General features: G+C 42.9%; 1 protein-coding gene across 2 annotated transcripts in view; it reads left to right on the forward strand.

Annotated features, from left to right (window-relative positions):
- The window catches only part of LOC109746106 (uncharacterized), a 32,257-nt gene extending 20,917 nt beyond the window's left edge, over nucleotides 1-11,340 (forward strand). The window contains exons 2-17 of one of the 2 annotated variants that reach the window (XR_006666614.2): nucleotides 4,503-4,665; nucleotides 4,744-5,002; nucleotides 5,085-5,313; nucleotides 5,422-5,572; nucleotides 5,699-6,100; nucleotides 6,205-6,460; nucleotides 6,579-6,810; nucleotides 6,926-7,076; nucleotides 7,171-7,566; nucleotides 8,215-8,322; nucleotides 8,397-8,655; nucleotides 8,878-9,106; nucleotides 9,232-9,379; nucleotides 9,460-9,657; nucleotides 10,440-10,613; nucleotides 11,076-11,340. Coding sequence is in view for 1 of the 2 variants with exons in the window: in XM_020305223.4 (XP_020160812.1) it covers nucleotides 4,573-4,665; nucleotides 4,744-5,002; nucleotides 5,085-5,313; nucleotides 5,422-5,572; nucleotides 5,699-6,100; nucleotides 6,205-6,460; nucleotides 6,579-6,810; nucleotides 6,926-7,076; nucleotides 7,171-7,566; nucleotides 8,215-8,322; nucleotides 8,397-8,655; nucleotides 8,878-9,106; nucleotides 9,232-9,379; nucleotides 9,460-9,657; nucleotides 10,440-10,472 (3,144 nt within the window). In the remaining variant the exon portion in view is untranslated. Of the gene's footprint in view, nucleotides 1-4,502; nucleotides 4,666-4,743; nucleotides 5,003-5,084; nucleotides 5,314-5,421; nucleotides 5,573-5,698; nucleotides 6,101-6,204; nucleotides 6,461-6,578; nucleotides 6,811-6,925; nucleotides 7,077-7,170; nucleotides 7,567-8,214; nucleotides 8,323-8,396; nucleotides 8,656-8,877; nucleotides 9,107-9,231; nucleotides 9,380-9,459; nucleotides 9,658-10,439; nucleotides 10,921-11,075 lie in introns of those variants that run through there. The other variant, XM_020305223.4, reaches the window with a different exon arrangement.
- Nucleotides 11,341-16,889: the final 5,549 nt, after the last annotated feature.

Raw genomic sequence — 16,889 nt, forward strand, 5'->3', positions numbered from 1 at the left:
TAAGTGACAACGATCAGAAACGAAAAAACGCGTTTTTTTTCTTCTTCCGCAAGAGGCACGGTTTTACTTCCGCGAGAGGCACGATCATGCCTCTTACAAATGGCTTTCTAAAAGGGAAAAAGAATGTGCTCTTGATTTGGTTTTTTCATGAAAAAAGTTTGTCAAACCTATCAACATGGAATCTAATTTTAAAGATCTCAGCGCGAGCAATCCAATAGTGGAAACGGTTGGAGATTTTTTTGCGGTAGGACATTGCGCCCCTACCGTCAATGGCTTTGGCGACCCTGACGGTTAAAAAAGGATCAAATTTCAAAATACTTTCAGATGAGGCTCAGATCCGGCTAAATTTTAGGAAAAAGTTTGAAGTCCAGTACGAAGGACCAACAAGGCAACAACACTAAACTAGTACTACCGCCAAATCGCGACTCTACTGCTTAGCCTTACTCCAGCCGGCGGACCCAGCGTCTCCACGCCGGACAGCGAATCAGGATCCAATCCAGTGACGACGAAGACTTTTTCCCTGCTGCCGCTCAGCTCCCGTCAGCAGGGAGCGCGGCAGTACGGAAGGCAGAGCTTGGGAGTACACTGGGAACCTGGTTAGTTGCCACGCTTGCGATTCCCCCCTCTCTTTTCTTTTTCCAAAATCGACGAATCGTGGTGCGAATCCTCACCCGAGGCCCGCGAATCGGGTGCGAACCCAGATTTAGATTGCGATTCGAAGAACATTAATTTCCACTGTATCCGGTAGCTATGACCCTAATAATGGCTATGTACTAATTTCGAATGTTAATTAAGCATAATTTCTTGGGAAATGCACTTTGGTGGCCGAGCTATCTGGAGGCCGGTATCACACTCTGTTTGTCCTGGTCGTGATCAGTGCCACGCTGGTATGCCTCCCACCGTATTTCAGCTGCGGCCGTTTTAAGTTGCCCGTATTTGCTAGTACTCCGTACTAAATAAACAGTGACAGCTCATGTATAGATGAGTCGCACAGCAGAGCGGGCACACTTGCCATCCCCGTCCACCCATGTGCAGGACTTGTTTTCTTTTTATTCGGCAACGATTCGTCTACATTCGCAGGAAGCAAAAACTTGCTTTGTATGTGAGAGGTCAAGCACAAAAGACGCTGGCGCCATATCTGAATTTTTTGCGCCCGTGCAACTGAACACGTCAAACAGCAGAAATAGACCATCGACCAACTTAATCAGAAACTGGAGCTCCAACATTTTTCCACTAGACACAGCTACTCCATATGATTTTTGACAACATCGTCATTACACATTCAGCTTACAACAGGAATGTATGTGCGAAAATGGATACCAGCGATACGACACAGAAACCACCACAGATATATGTTGTGTTCTTTTCAAAAGATAAACTTCTGATATTTTGAGTCTGCAGTCCGAATATCAACTTAAAACACACTAAATCAATCATTGAAGTCCGCTTTTGGGGGGTTGGTGCATATGTTCTTCCTGTGCCCTCTCAAGTGCATCTGGAGCAGCAAGTCTGATAATTTCAAGACACAACAGATGCAGATTGTTATGTCGCCACGAAGAGTTCTTGAGAGGACCTTGGTTCTTCTAGTAGCGCAGAAGCTCTGGTGGGAGTATATCCCTCGCATCCCTGGTCCAACATTTCAGCACGTGTTTTGCCGGAACATCTTACAGCCCAAGCTGGATCATTACCTACAGAGAACAAAAAGTGTATCTCAGATGAACAATTTTTTGCGCCGGCGAACAGTACGTATAATAATTTGATCGGCACACATAGCAAGCAGCAAAAAAGGACACCTTGGGGTTCCGCTCGACAGGCCCCCGCGTCGCCCCCCGCTCGGGCGACTCGGGTGGCTCCCTAACGCTAGCCGCCGCCGGGGCCTAGCTCATCTTCCTCCCTTCCTCCCGCCGTCGCTGGAGGACGACGCCGGCTTGCGCCCGGAGGCCGACGGCGGTGGCGGGGGCCCTCCCTCGCGTGTCTGAGGGGTGGCGGGGCCCCAACATGCGTGGAGGTGCGGCCGATCTAGAAGCGACGGCAATGACTTCGACGGCGGCGGCGGTCGGCCCGGCCTCGGGCCACGGGCGGCTCCTTGCGGCGGCGGGCCTGAATCAGGCGGCGGCGCGATGCGGTCTTCGGCGGTATGTCATCTGGCCTTAGATCGGCGACGGCGTCGAGGGCCTGGTGGACTGCTTGGCGGCACCTCTGGCAGATCTGTTCTGGCCGGTGTAGCCTGTGGTGGTGGTCATCTTCTTCGTCGGAGGTGGCCGGCCAGAGGCTTGGTGATCGGATCTCGAGATCCATCATATAGTCCTGGCTGCGAGTTGGGGAGACATGGTTGCCGGTGAAAACCGAGCCGACGGCAGGCGATGGCGGCGTTCTACGCCGTTACCTTGATGAAGACATCGTCTTGTAACTACTGTCGACCCACTCGTGCTGCTCCAGGGGAAACTCTAGGATCTGGTGTTCCAGATCGGACGATGGCGGCACTGCGGTGTCGTTTCTCTCTTGAGAGCATCGTTTGTGGAGCAGCGCTGTAAGTCAGAGGCACGAGGTGGAGCGGCTTCGTCTTGCACAGAGCTTCGGTGGAGATGTCAAGTCATGCCTGACCGACAGGTGCTACGCTTTGTCATGCCTGGTCGGCAGGTGCTACGCACGACAGATCTTCCAAAGACTTCAAGCTGTGTCGGCTGGTGGTACTTGGCAGCATGGTGCTGAGGTGTATCAGTGGCGACCGCGACGTGCCCAGCTGTTTGCACGCAGGGAGGAGGTGTCGTTGGGCGCCGTGGTGGCGTCGACGATAGCTGGACCGAGCAAGGTTGATGCATCAGTACAATTCTGAAGATGGAGCGGTGGCAGTTGGCGGCGGCGGCCTCTGAGAGCACGCCGGAACGGTGAGTGACCCATACCCGGCAGGCGTCCTGGATGGGAGCTCAGGTCTTAGATGTTAGGTTTGGCTGCGAGGTCTGTTTGGTATTAGGCCCAGACTATCAGCATCCCTTTATCAATTGGATAGGAGTAGCGACAGATGTTGCCTAGACGCTGGCTTTAGTCTTACTGTTGTATTACTTTGTAAGGTCTTGTGTGAACAATTAATAAAATGGCTACATGCATCATCCAGATGCAGATGCCGGGGGTCTTCCTCCTTTTTTTTAAAAAAGGACACCTTTAGTGCATGGATACTCAACATCCCGAAATGATCGAACATCTCGCACTCACACTTGAACTCATCAGCAAGATCGTTCATCTGAAGAAGGAATTCATTTTTACACCACTTCTCTTTCGAATCCTTCTTTACATGCCTGGCTATGTACTCGTGACGAGGTACAACTTCACTCAGAACATATGATCCGACTTCATACAACATCTCACCAAAATTTTCAAACATAGTCCTTGTGTAAATTTTTGATACATGTATCTCAATAGGCAGGTTCTGAGTTAGAACAACACTGCCCTGCATTGTTGCATATCATTAGTATATGTCTTAATTGTTTTGATATTGGAGAGAACTGGATTACGATAAGAGAAATTCACACATTCAGCATAAAAGATGGGCATTCTTACAAGTTTTGACCACTTCTCATCTTTGTCGATAAGAGAAATCCACATTCTTACCAGTTTTGTCAATGGGCAATCTAAAAATACATGCCGCAGGACGAACAAGCCCAAGCTAGCATTACCCGTTCAGACAGTGCGTTTTCTGATTAGTTGTCAATTTATTACCGTCTAGTCCAGCACGAGCCCTTTGAGTTGGAGACGGGCACACGTTCTGCATCTCCATCTCCTCTGACTGTTGCATCGCTGGTATCTTCAGGAGCCATGTCGCTTGAGTCGGCAACCACATCACTAGCATCGTTATACGATCCAATGTCCTCTTCCACCAGCGTTGCCTGCTCAAGGTGTCTGTCCTAAACGGTGCTGCTCTGCGCCTTAGCCGACAGTGATTGGCTCAGAGGAAATCAAACCTGGGCAGTTCACGCGAGCTTCATGCATGGAAGCAACGACGCACTCCACATCAGCGACACCCCCCACCAAGATTCAACAACCAGGGGCACTGGGGCAGATGAGCTAGACAAAAAATTGGGAAGAAATCCGGCAGGAATTATCCGCTAAACACCTACTCCCTCCGTTCCTAAATATAAGTCTTTCTAGAGATTCTACGAAGTAAAATGAGTGAATCTACACTCTAAAATATGTCTACATACATCCGTATGTTGTTGTTCATTTGAAATGTCTAAAAAGACTTACATTTAGGAACGGAGGGAATAGTTGGTTCCAAGCATTAGAACAAGAACAGCCCAGTAGGTACATTGTGGGCGCATACCAGAGGCCCGTGTACAATGACAGCACCGCAGCCCACGGTACCGCTGTATTGCAACTTAATAGCGACCGTATTAACGAACGAGCACACATCGCAATGCTATACTGCACGGCACAGATTTCGGCCTGCAGGTAGCTCGGCCTCCAAAACGTCTCACCCTAATTTCTTGTCTTATATACGCTGCTAGCTTATCTCTGTGTCACGAAGAAGAAGATCATCGATCGTCTCAGATAAGCCTGGTGGGAGAAAACAGCAGCATGGACTTTAAACTCCAGTTGCTTGAAGCTATTACAGACAACTTTTCAGAGGAACAGAAGCTTGGCAGCGGCGATTATGGAGAAGTTTACAGGGTATAACTAGTTCTCAAATTAATAACAACACTGCTGGATACAAGCTCGGTCGTGTATACTAACACATGATTTTAATAGGCGGTGCTTGATAACGGGGAATATATTGCTCTGAAGAAGCTTCATCAATTACAAGGACTTGATGATAAGCAATTTCGCAGTGGATTCCGTGACCTTGTCAGGGTCTCTCACAAAAATGTTGTACGCTTAATTGGCTACTGCCACGAATCTCGGAAGAAATACGTTGAGCACAAGGGGGAACTTACTTTGGCTAAAATAACTGAGAGAGTTCTCTGCTTCGAGTATATGCATGGCGGGAGCTTCGATAAACATATTGCAGGTATATAAACATATTGCAGCTACAATTGTTCAGTAGTTTCATATGTCTAACAAATATGACTGTAGTTTCCTTCATATTGCAGATGAATCTTGTGAACTTGATTGGCCCATTTGTTACAAAATCATTAAAGGGACGTGCGAGGGGTTAAATCACCTTCACACCAAGCAGGAAAAGCCTATTTTCCATCTGGATTTAAAGCCTTCTAACATATTGCTGGATGAGAGCATGACGCCCAAAATTTCAGATCTTGGTCTGTCCATACTTGTTTCTTCGACAAAAACGCACGAAACAGAGATACTCAGAGGCACACAGTAAGCTAGTGCATGTTTTAAGTCAGTCATTTATTCTAGTATTGCTTTAAATAGATTTTTTCATTGTATTACACTGACTGTATCTATTATACTTATGACATCATGCAGAGGGTACATGCCGCCAGAATACAGAGATAGTGGCTTGGTATCAAACAAGTTTGACGTGTTCAGTTTGGGCATCATAATTATAAAAACAGTGGCTGGAAATATGGGCTACTTCCGTTATTCTGAAATGTCTCATAAAGATTTTATTGAGTTTGTAAGAAAAAAATCATTATTTATCTATACCATGAATACATATAGGTCTTTCCACATTGAAGTTTATTTATTTTTGCATGCATTTGCTGCCTTTCTGGGGTAGCTTATATTCCAATTTCACATGTAGGTAAGTGAAAATTGGATGAAGAGGTGGCAGGCAATGCCGGGTTACTATTCATCACATGAAATAGACATCCTAACAGTGATTACATGTATTGAGACCGCATTAAGATGTGTCGATACCGACCAAAAAAAGAGGCCCTGCATAGAGGATATTGTCCATGAACTGGACGAACTAGAAGCTGAGATTAAGAAAATAAGGTTACTAGCTCCTGATCCTATGCAGATTCTCTTGAGTAATCAAGGCCCTGGCATGGAGTTTCCAAAAATTTCCAGGCTATGTACGGCCCATAACTTGGCCCACTATAAGCGCATCCTGGATTTTAAATTCGGTTTGATTGAAGCTATTACAAACGGTTTTTCAGATGATCAGAAAATTGGGAGTGATGGGTATGGAGATGTTTACAGGGTATGCATGCCCAATTATCATATTTTCTATCTCTACTTGGCAAATTAATAATACCACCGTTGGCTATAATCTGGTCTGATCATGCTAAATAGCGGTTTTAACAGGCATTGTACAATGGGGAAGAGATTCTTGTGAAGAAGCTTCATTCCTTGGAGGGACTTGATGACAAAGAATTTGAGAATGAAATGCATATCCTTACCAAGGTCCATCACAAAAATGTTGGTCGTTTAATTGGCTACTGCTACAAAACTTGCCTTATAAATGTTGAGCGCAATGCGGAACATGCTTCCTCAGTGGCAACGGAGCGAGTTCTATGCTTTGAATATACACAAAGTGGAAGCCTTGATAAACATATTGCAGGTAAAATCATTATGACCGACAATTGGCTCTATATTGCACTAGTTTGCATGCCAAAGATAAATGGATTCGCAGGCATATGTCACCTTTCCTCATTTTCTTGCCTTTTACTTATTTGCAGATGAACCAGCTTGCCGACTTGATTGGTCCACACTTTACAAAATTATTAAAGGGACTTGTGAGGGCTTAAATCACCTTCTCAGTGCACATCAAAAACCTATTCTCCATCTAGACTTGACACCGGCTAACATTTTTCTGGTTAAGGGCAAGACACCTAAAATTATAGGTTTTGGTTTGTGGAGACTTATTGATTCGACAAAAATGCATCAAACAAAGATCTTCAAAGAAACACAGTAAGTTGATGGATCATATTGTAAGACGTTAATTCTTGTAAATCTTTTAAAAAAATGTCCTTGTTCTCAGTGCACTAACTGTATATATATTTGTGATGCTTATGATATCATGCAGCGGGTACATGCCACCAGAATATGTCGACACTGGCTTTATATCAAACAAGTTTGACGTGTTCAGTTTGGGTGCCATAATTATAAAGCTGATGGCCGGAAATATGGGCTACTCTCGTTGTTTCGAAATGTCCCCCAAAGATTTTATTCAACATGTAAGAATAAATTCGTTATATGCCATTTATTTATTTTTGCACGCAACCTTTGTACTATCATTCTAGGGGACTTCATGTTCCAATTTCTATGCAGGTTAGTGACAATTGCACGAAAAGGTTGCATGCAATGCCAGGATATTCACCATATGAAATAGACATCCTACGAGTGAGTACATGTGTTGAGATTGCATTAAGATGTGTGGACGAAGACCGAGAGAAAAGGCCCTGTATAGAAGACATTGTCCATAAACTGGGGGAACTAGAAGCTAGGGTTAAGACAATAATGTTACTACCTCATGATCATAGGCAAAGCCTCTTGACTGACCTGGACCCTGGCTTGTACTCTCCAAAAGAAAGCAGGCTATATATGTCCCATAAGTTGGCCCAAGATGGAGCTGTTACAGGGTATAAATCAAATTGGTCCAGGATTGATTCTCAGTCTGGCGCCACCAGCACTGCTCATGGTCAGTCAAAAGACCTAAGTCTCCAGGTATGTATGATAGATCAATGACTCAAATCATATTTTCACAATATACATCTATGTAGACTAATGCAGCTTGCATAGTGTGCTATTACTAGTTCATGAAAAATCGCAGTAGATGGACATTCAGAAGACTAGTTAAAGATTCTGGTAGTCAATGGCCCTGCCTACCGTTGGTGGCCTATTGAGGGAGTTAACCACTTTGATAATATGGTTAACTCTGCTAGAGGCTGGCTGAGACTGAGATCCCTGTAATTTGCAGAAATGTACCATCAATTAGGCTTAACACATTGGGAGCTTCTAGTTTGCTTATATGTCGCTCAACAAACATACCCCGATTATATGCCATCAACAGAACACAAGTTTTGCTTATTTTCCTTTGCCGTTATCATCCCGTTAATTTGAAATAAAATTGGGTAAGAAGTTTCTTTTCCTATTTTTCTTCGTGTGCGAGCATGGAGCGTGGTTGTACTTAACTTTCCATGTGCACTTAACTTTCCATGTTTCTAGCACATGGATAGTTTACAGTAGGTCTGTTTACAGAAAAGGCATCACCCATATATTCTTTGTTGGATAGATATTTTAAAGTTAAGCCAAAAGTGCTAATAAAAATAGTATAACTGCAACTCATCAATAACCAAGGAGCTCTTTATGCAGACGGGGTCTATTCCACAATATATGTCCTTACAACATCTAAGAGACATCACAAACAACTTCTCTGATGAGCGAATAATTGGTAGAGGTGGTTTCTATGTGGTATATAAGGTAAGAATAAATCATATATGTCTTTGTTTCCTCACATATAAACCACATCCATATTAATAAGATACTTTAAACAGGGAGTGCAACAAAATGCGAAAATGGTTGCAGTGAAGAAGCTTGTGCATCCAACGGTGAGCACACAGGTGGAATTTGAGAAGGAGGTTAAACTCCTTATGAAACTAAAGCACCCAAATATAGTGCAACAAGTAGGCTACTGCTATGAAACACAGAATCTGTATATGGTTCATGAAGGAAAATGCATTTTTGCTGAGTATACTCACACTTTGCTTTGCTTAGAACTTCTGAAGAACGGAAGTCTTGATAAGTATATTTCAGGTATGATATCAATATGTGGAAAACCACTTGTTTCTCTACTTATAATAGTTCCTTGAGACTGCAGTTTTCATAGTTTAATCATAGTTCTCAAATTTATGTTCTTATTACGATAGCAAAAGGAGAATACAGTAAATTTGAAGTCCTATATATATAGATAGAATAACAATAACAGATTTTCAAGTGAATATCTATAGAATGCTCTTATGTTCTTTAAAAATGCAGCTGCATGTTCTGGACTTGATTGGCACGGACGCTGCAAAATAATTGAGGGGGTTTCCTATGGTCTAGAGTACCTTCATGAGCAATCTAAAGAACCCATTCTTCACTTGGACCTAAAACCTGCGAACATATTGCTTGATGTCAATATGCTGCCAAAAATTACAGATTTTGGTCTGTCAAGACTATTTGATCAAAGCCGAACTATTCAGACTGCAAATACTAGTGGAACACTGTAAGTAAATCACCTCTTGATAAGTCGCCGCCTTTCAGTAATCAGTGGAATGTGTTTTATTATCCTTCTTTTTTTTTGACACTTCCTTCTCTTAACATTCCATATTCAACTATGTTAAATTGTAGAGGTTACATGGCGCCAGAATACCTGCGAGGTATAATCACACCTATGTCAGACATATTCAGTTTGGGTGTTATAATCTTGGAGGTAATAACAGGGCACAGGGACTACCCATATGATATTAGATCATCTTCCAAGGAATTCATCGAGCACGTAAGAAAAATCTGTTGAACTTTCAAGATGGAGGCCGCTTTGCACTATCTCACATTTCACCATTGTATTCTATTTCACAGGAGCTTCAAAACTGGAGAAATAGGCTGCAAAAAGAACCAGGGTCTAGATCGCTAGAAACAGATTGCCAACAAATAAAAAAATGCATTCAGATAGGTCTAATCTGCGTGAATCCTGAGCGGACCAAAAGACCTACAATGAAGAAAATTATTGATATGCTTGAAGGCTTGGAAAGTACGGATTGGTACATTAACAATCAGGTAGCACTTTTAGCCAAAGAATGGTAATGTCGGGTTGTTGTGTCGCATACAATTATATAATCTATTTAGTCTCCTTTTGCCCACTAAAGAGCACAAAACATCAAATTTCAATATTTGTACCTAGAAAGTGAATAATGTTATAACTAGATTCAAAATGCTGGTTTATATTCGAAGTAGTAACCTAGTTTACAGGGCTAAGCTATGCACTTAATGAATATAGTCCCTTGTATGCCACTTTGTAACTTTTAATTCCCGTTGAATCAAAATTTCTTCAGTCTACTGTAACTAGGGTGCACCTTACCTTTTAAATAAAAGATAGGAAGTTTTGGCTACAACTCATTACCAGACAGATTTAAAGAGATTATGTAGTATTCACCTTTATGACCAGGGATAGCAAAAAATCTTTTTAAGTATGATAGTTATACATATAAAATACTTTTTATGAACTGAAATTAACAGTCTGAGCGGATTAGCTCATGTGCATCATCTGCGTGCTAAGTCTCTTAGTCTTACTCCTAATGGTTCTCGAAAAGTTTTCACTCAAACTTCAAGCATTGACATCACATAAAATGTTTATTCAACTCTCCAAGTTTGACCACTGATATCTTCTAAAATATTCAGATTATAAATGTACAAGTCTCGTAGAGCACAACTTCAAAACTGCATTTTGTTCAAAGCAACATCTTTAGGCAACCAGAGAGTATAAATCAAGAAACCTTTCGTTCATTTTTTGCAATAAATAAATTAATCAAACACTTAATCAGCAGTCTGTTCCATTCCAGTTATCAAGCCATGAAATCCAAGAGGAGCTATAGCTATTGAAGGAGGTCGTCATGCATCCACTGCGGCTTCCATCTTCTTGGTATGCCACTTCACTGTGTTCGTTCGACAGGGTGTTGGATCTCCGTTCGTGCTACATGCAATTGTCGTTTATGTTTGACAGCTGGCTATGCAAGGTATCAATTTGCTTAATCTACACCCCTAGTTCTAGCTAGTGCATAGTATCACATATCTGAAATTTTGCTAGTTCCTGGAGACATATGCACTAGTACCTACGGGCATTGTTGTGACAAAAGGATGAAAGGCATCAAAGTCTTTCAGAGTTGGTGTAACTCAATCAGCAAATGCTAATCAGTAGACAAGGGTGCTCGTCTGCCATCTTCTATATATTCTTGTTTGAGTGCTATCTGTTACAGGTGTTGTACATAATACAGTAGCTGTTAATCTACCTTTGGTATATATGCATAGTCTGTACGTAACAAACATTTATCTCGCCGGAAATAATTGCTGCACAGAATCAAAATCCCCATCTGCTACGTCCCCTAGATGTTCTAGCCCATCAGACCTGAACCTGGGTCGGCGTCGTGTGGGTGCCGGTGTTGTTGTGAGTGATCATGGCAGATTTTATTTTTGGACAGGCTGTCGCCGCTCGCTGCTCTTTTGTGAACGTCTGTAACACTGAGAATGCTGAAGCCTGTGTGGTAAGGTATGCTGTACTTTTAGCGAAATATTGAGGATTTGGTAAGGTATGCTTCAGACTGTCTTTCTTCTTTGGTTAACAAGCTGAACTCATCATTGTGCAACTCCATGACATCAAATTGAAGGCTGAAACTCTGAGTTCTTTTTCTTTTACCCGTGATATATCGCTCAGTCTGCGATACATGATGCGGGCCTTGTGTGCGTTGGTAAGGCGCCGGAGCTGTTCCGTGCCCTCCTCTCTACCGAACAAGCTTTGTTGCATCAATAGAACGCTGGTGATTATATGAGCAAAACTCTGTTTAATTCAACCTCTTCAGAATTGGAGTTATCGAGATTCTTTCGATTCTTGCGTCTGCTCTAATTCTTTGCTGAACCGCGCAAACAAACAACAAATTCATCTCGATGCCCAACCATTTTACTTTATCTTTCAAGAGCTGGCAAATGTATATGAGCAGAGAGGGTTTGAGCTTCTATCAGTACAGATTTTTTTTTTGGCATAAAAATGCTCCTCACTATATTTAATTAAATACCTGGGAAAGTCAATTCGTTCGTAATGGACTTGTAGGCTGTAGCGCCAGGGCTCGTAACTTCTTTTGTGGAAATGACCTGAATTAACTAAAAAGTAAACAAAACTGAAGAAATTGAACCATACACGGACAAGAAAGGCCTCTGATATAACCTCAAATTTCTTCAAACATTGGTTGTCACAGACAAAAAAAAGACCCTTGTTTACAGTTAATTTTAGATCGTCTGGTTTGGTTTTGGCGCGGCACCTTCTGAACATGACAGCGTCAGTAGCTGTCCTTGGCATTTGAAGAAACGGCATCGCCGCCGAGCAGTGCAGCCCACCCACCAATGATGTTCTCATCAGGGGGCGCAGACCCGTTTACGACCAGGCCCCGCCGTCATCACCCTCATCCTCCTCATCTTTTAAGTGTTGTTGACGCACTGAACCTGGTGATCAGCAAATATGCTGCGGGGCAACCCCAGGATTTTAGTAGGTATTCGCCCAAGCAAACCACAAATTTGTCGCAATGCCAAACCAAAATGGGATAAGATGGCCTGTAGCAAAATTTATGCAGATGTTTTGTATGGCTAGATTTGATAGCTTTACTCCCTATAAGAGAGGAACATACTAACTCACTCCAGGATTAGGATACAGTGAGGTTAAACAGACACCAGAGGATTGCAGATTCTGAGCGAGATAGCATCCCACTACGATCTACTAATAATCTGCAGGTGATGACGGCACTCGCTAATGATGGTGCTGAAGAGATCCCGCGTATTGCTGGGCCAAAGAAGCCTCCGTTGCTGCAGGAAAATCAATACATGAAACATAACGTCAGTCAACTGGATGTTGCAAAGAGCCCACCAAACCACTGTAATCCCAAAACAAAGATAATTGATGCTCCCAGTCGGCTCAGATTTCAGCCATGTAATCATGTCTTGGACTGATAGAGGGAGCCGATTCCAATCCAAAACCTCCCGAACAAAAAGAGCAGGCAAAGATAGCAATGGGACAGCAAAACAAAACATGATCAGTTGTTTCGGTTTCCCCGCACAGGGGGTAATTGCTATCTGTAGCCCAATGTCTATGAAGTATTTGTTCTCTTGTAAGGATTCTATTCTATGATGGACAACCTGTCATGTTAAAACCCAGATCTTCAAAGGAATTTTTAGCTTCCAGAGTTGAACCAAATATTGGGGTTTGGACTCCCAGATGGGAAAGCCAACCATACATAGATTTTATTACCGTGTTTGTAATCAAGTTGCACATCATATCGGCCTTGTGTGCGTCAGTAAGGCGCCGGAGCTGTTCCGTGTCCTCCTCTCTACTGAACAAGCTTTGTTGCATTAATAGAATGCTGGTGATTATATGAGCAAAACCCTGTTTAATTAAACCTCTTCAGAATTGGAGTTACGAGATTGTTTCGATTCTTTGCTGAACCGCGCAAACAAACAACAAATTCATCTCCATGCCAAACCGTTTTACGTCATCTTTCAAGAGCTAGCAAATGTATACCAGCAGAGAGAGTTTGAGCTTTCGTCACTCATGTTCTATCACTACAGATGTTTTTTTTTTGCACAAAAAATGCTCCTGACTATATGTCCCTATGACATGGTGTTTTTTTAATAGTACATCTTAGTATATGTTAGAATGTAGGTACATTATTCATTAGATTAAATAACTGGAAGAGTCAATTCGTTTGAAAAGGACTCGTAGGCTGTAGCAAGGGCTCATAAGTTCTTTTGGTGAAATGACCTGACTTTATTAGTTAAATAAACAAACTAAACTGGACTGAAGAAATTGAACCATACACAGACAAGAAAGATCTCTGATATAACCTCAAATTTCTTCAAACATTGGTTGTCACAGACAAAAAATAGATCGTCTGGTTTGGTTTTGGTGCCTCGCCTTCTGAACATGACAGCGTCAGTAGCTTTTCCCTGGCATTTGCCGAAACATTTTCGTTCAGCTGCAACAATTTAATACTGAAACCTTTTTTCTCACCGTGGATCAGCAGCCCAAAACCCAGTTGGGATCCAGCGTCGCCACCGACCAGTGCCGCCTACCCACGAATGGCGTGTTCTCATCAGGGAGCGCAGATTCGTCTACAACCAAGCCCACCGTCATCAACCTCACCCTCCTTGTCTATCAGGTGTTGTCAACTGAACCTGGTGATCAGCAAAATATGCTGCGGGTCAACCCCAGGATTTCGGATGGTACTCGGCCAAACAAGCCACAAATTCGTCTCAGTGCCAACTAAACTGAGATAAGATGTCATGTAGCAAAATTTATGAAGATGTTTTGTATGACTTGAAGATTTGATAGGTCAGCATAGACTTTTAAGAGGTATTCCATTTTTCACCGGGATAGGAGAACCTAGAGACAGCTTACTTCTTCCCAGTTTTCCATCATTAGAGCAAAGGTAACAAAGTTTACTGGGGGTACCAGTTAATCATAGGAATAATCAGAGTGAAGAGAACATGGTGCAAGACTCCACAATTACAGAGAAACATACTAACTCACTCCAGGATCAGGATGCGGTGAGGTTAAACAGACATCAGGGGATTACGGAATCTGAGCAACATAGCATCCCACTAATTAAGATCTACTAATAATCTGCAGGCGGCACTCGCTAATGATGGTGCTGAAGAGATCCTGCGTCTTGCCTGGCCAAAGAAGCCTCCATTGCTGCAGGAAAAGCAATGCGCAAAACATAGCGTCAGTTGGATTCATGATGGGACAGCAAAACATAGACATGGGACATCTATAGGCCCATGTCTATGAAGTATTTGTTCTGTTGTTGGGATTTCCTAACAAACTTTTAGCTTCCAGAACTTGACCAAATATGGGGTTTGGACTCCCATTACAGCGATAAACAAATTTTGTGCTATAAGTTCTGTTACCAGTGAGCTCCCATTACAGCTTTACTTCTTTCAAGAGTTGAGAAATGTACATCAACATATAGAGATGCAATTTTCTTTCAGTAGCTCCAACGATACACTAGTAGGAAAAGGGGTTTTTACCCCGGTTTGTAAGGGCCTTTTGTCCCGGTTTTCGAACCAGGACTAAAGGGTCGTTACTAAAGCCCTAACCCTTTAGTCCCGGTTCTTACACGAACCGGGACAGAAGGTCCTCCACGTGGCCGCTGCTGCCAGCCCAGGCAGGGGGGCCGGCACCAACCGGGACCAATAGGCATCCACGCGTCAGCATTTCAGGGGCTGGAATTTTTGTTTTTTTGAAGGGGGGGGGGGGGGGGGGGGTTGGGGGGTTTTGGGGGGGGGGTTAATTTAGGTGTTTCATATATTGTGTTAGCTAGCTAATTAATAGAGAGAAGTGTCCTCTCTTATCTCCGTGTTTGGTCGACGCTACGTACTATATACGTATGGAGAGGACTAGACACGCTAGCTAGTAAGCAAATGAAGGAAACAGAAGATCGTCATGAACATATGCATACAGAGAGAAGTGATATCAACCACCTCTCCTTCTCCGAGAGATTGGTCGAACAACAAGTTCTCGTATATCTATCTGACACTACCGGCTACATGTATACAATAATTATCTCTTACAATATAATCTCCTAATTAAATTGTAAGAACACAGGGTCCACATAGTATTCTCCGTTTTCAGCGATCACGTGGTCAAGGAAGAATGCCGCCAATTTCTCTTGAATTGCTCGCATACGATCTTCTGCTAGGAGTTCATCCCGCATCCGAAACATCTAATTTGAAGAAGGGGTCAATACACACACACACACACACACACATATATATATATATATGAATAAATGAAACTCGACACAAATGATGGTAATAAAATAAAATGATGAATATTATTGCTTACGCACTTCATATTGTTCGTCAGAGTAGCTCCGCTCACAGGTCGTGTGGCGGATAGACTCGCAAACGTAGTATCCACAGAAATCATTCCCTTGTTCCTGCCACAACCACTTTACAAGAAATAGAGGTCAATCTAACTGATAAGCAAGCATGCTAAATGGTATTGATGAAACTAGCGCTTGAATCACTAGGAGATGTGCGGAACATGCTACTATAATACTTACTTTCGGGTGTCTAAATTGCAGCTTCTTCGGCAGTTCCGGAGCTTTTGTGGTGAATTTTCTCCAAACCCTGCCAGACAAAGAAAACAATTACTTGATATCAGGAAATGAACAAAGTTGCTGATATGGTGGATAATGATCGATTTAACTTCTCGAGCATTTGAGTCATGTTCGCATCGTCCTGGGGATCTTTTCGTCTCGAGTCTAAGACGGTTACTACTCCCTGCTCAAGCTTAATCTCTAGGAGAATATAGTGGAAGCTGCGCATGCATGCATAAGTCATCAATTACATTACCATAACCTGGACTAATAAGGGAAACCGAATATGCACAAGACAGTAACACTCACTTGAAGTTGTAAGGAAAGAGTATTATATCTTTGTTTTGATTTAATACCAACGATCGTAGCAAGTTGGCCTCGGCTTCTTTGGCATGTTTTTCAACCGTATATGCATCTATGAGATTTGTGTTAATGAACCCAATATCACCGATTTGTCTTTTCTTCAATTCGGCGATCTTCAATCTGCATAATATAGTGAGGATAATTATAAATACATGCAATGAAAGAGCTGACCTATATAGAGAGACTTACTGACAGAAGTAGTACTACTTACAGACAGTAGCAAGTGATCGTTGTTTTATCGAGGGCCTTTTGATTGAAAAACTGGAAGAACTCCTCAAATGGAACATTCAGCAGTTCAATTTCAACGAGGTCATGCTCCGGTTTAACTCTCAGCGTCAAAGTATTCATCCCATCAGACTCTCTACAGGTTTTAATCTTCGCATCATCGTTGTTAGAGATCTTTCATCTTTGACGAGAGGCTTCCCGTAATGGTATTTGTGTTCGTCCACTTTCATGATTTCATAATGTACATCGTCGGGCAGGTAATCTCCAAGGTTGCTATAACCGGCCACCATCCTCGGATAATTAGCGACGATGTCTTTAGACACCTTCAGCGGGGGGCACGATTGGTTCGCTTGTTCGCCGAGCTGGGCAATTTTTTTCCCAGCTCGTCGTTCTTTTAACCTTTGATCACTGACAGTACTTCCCGACCACTCCGCTTCGAAAAATGTCTTTGCAATAATGCGCTCATAGTTTCCTTTCGGCGGAGACTTTGGTGGTTTTGTCAGGGCATCCAGAGTGCGCTTCGCTTTCACTGGATCTACCTTCTCCTCTGGAGGTGAATGT

The sequence above is a fragment of the Aegilops tauschii genome, chromosome 7, assembly GCF_002575655.3.
Source record: "Aegilops tauschii subsp. strangulata cultivar AL8/78 chromosome 7, Aet v6.0, whole genome shotgun sequence".
Taxonomy (NCBI): domain Eukaryota; kingdom Viridiplantae; phylum Streptophyta; class Magnoliopsida; order Poales; family Poaceae; genus Aegilops; species Aegilops tauschii.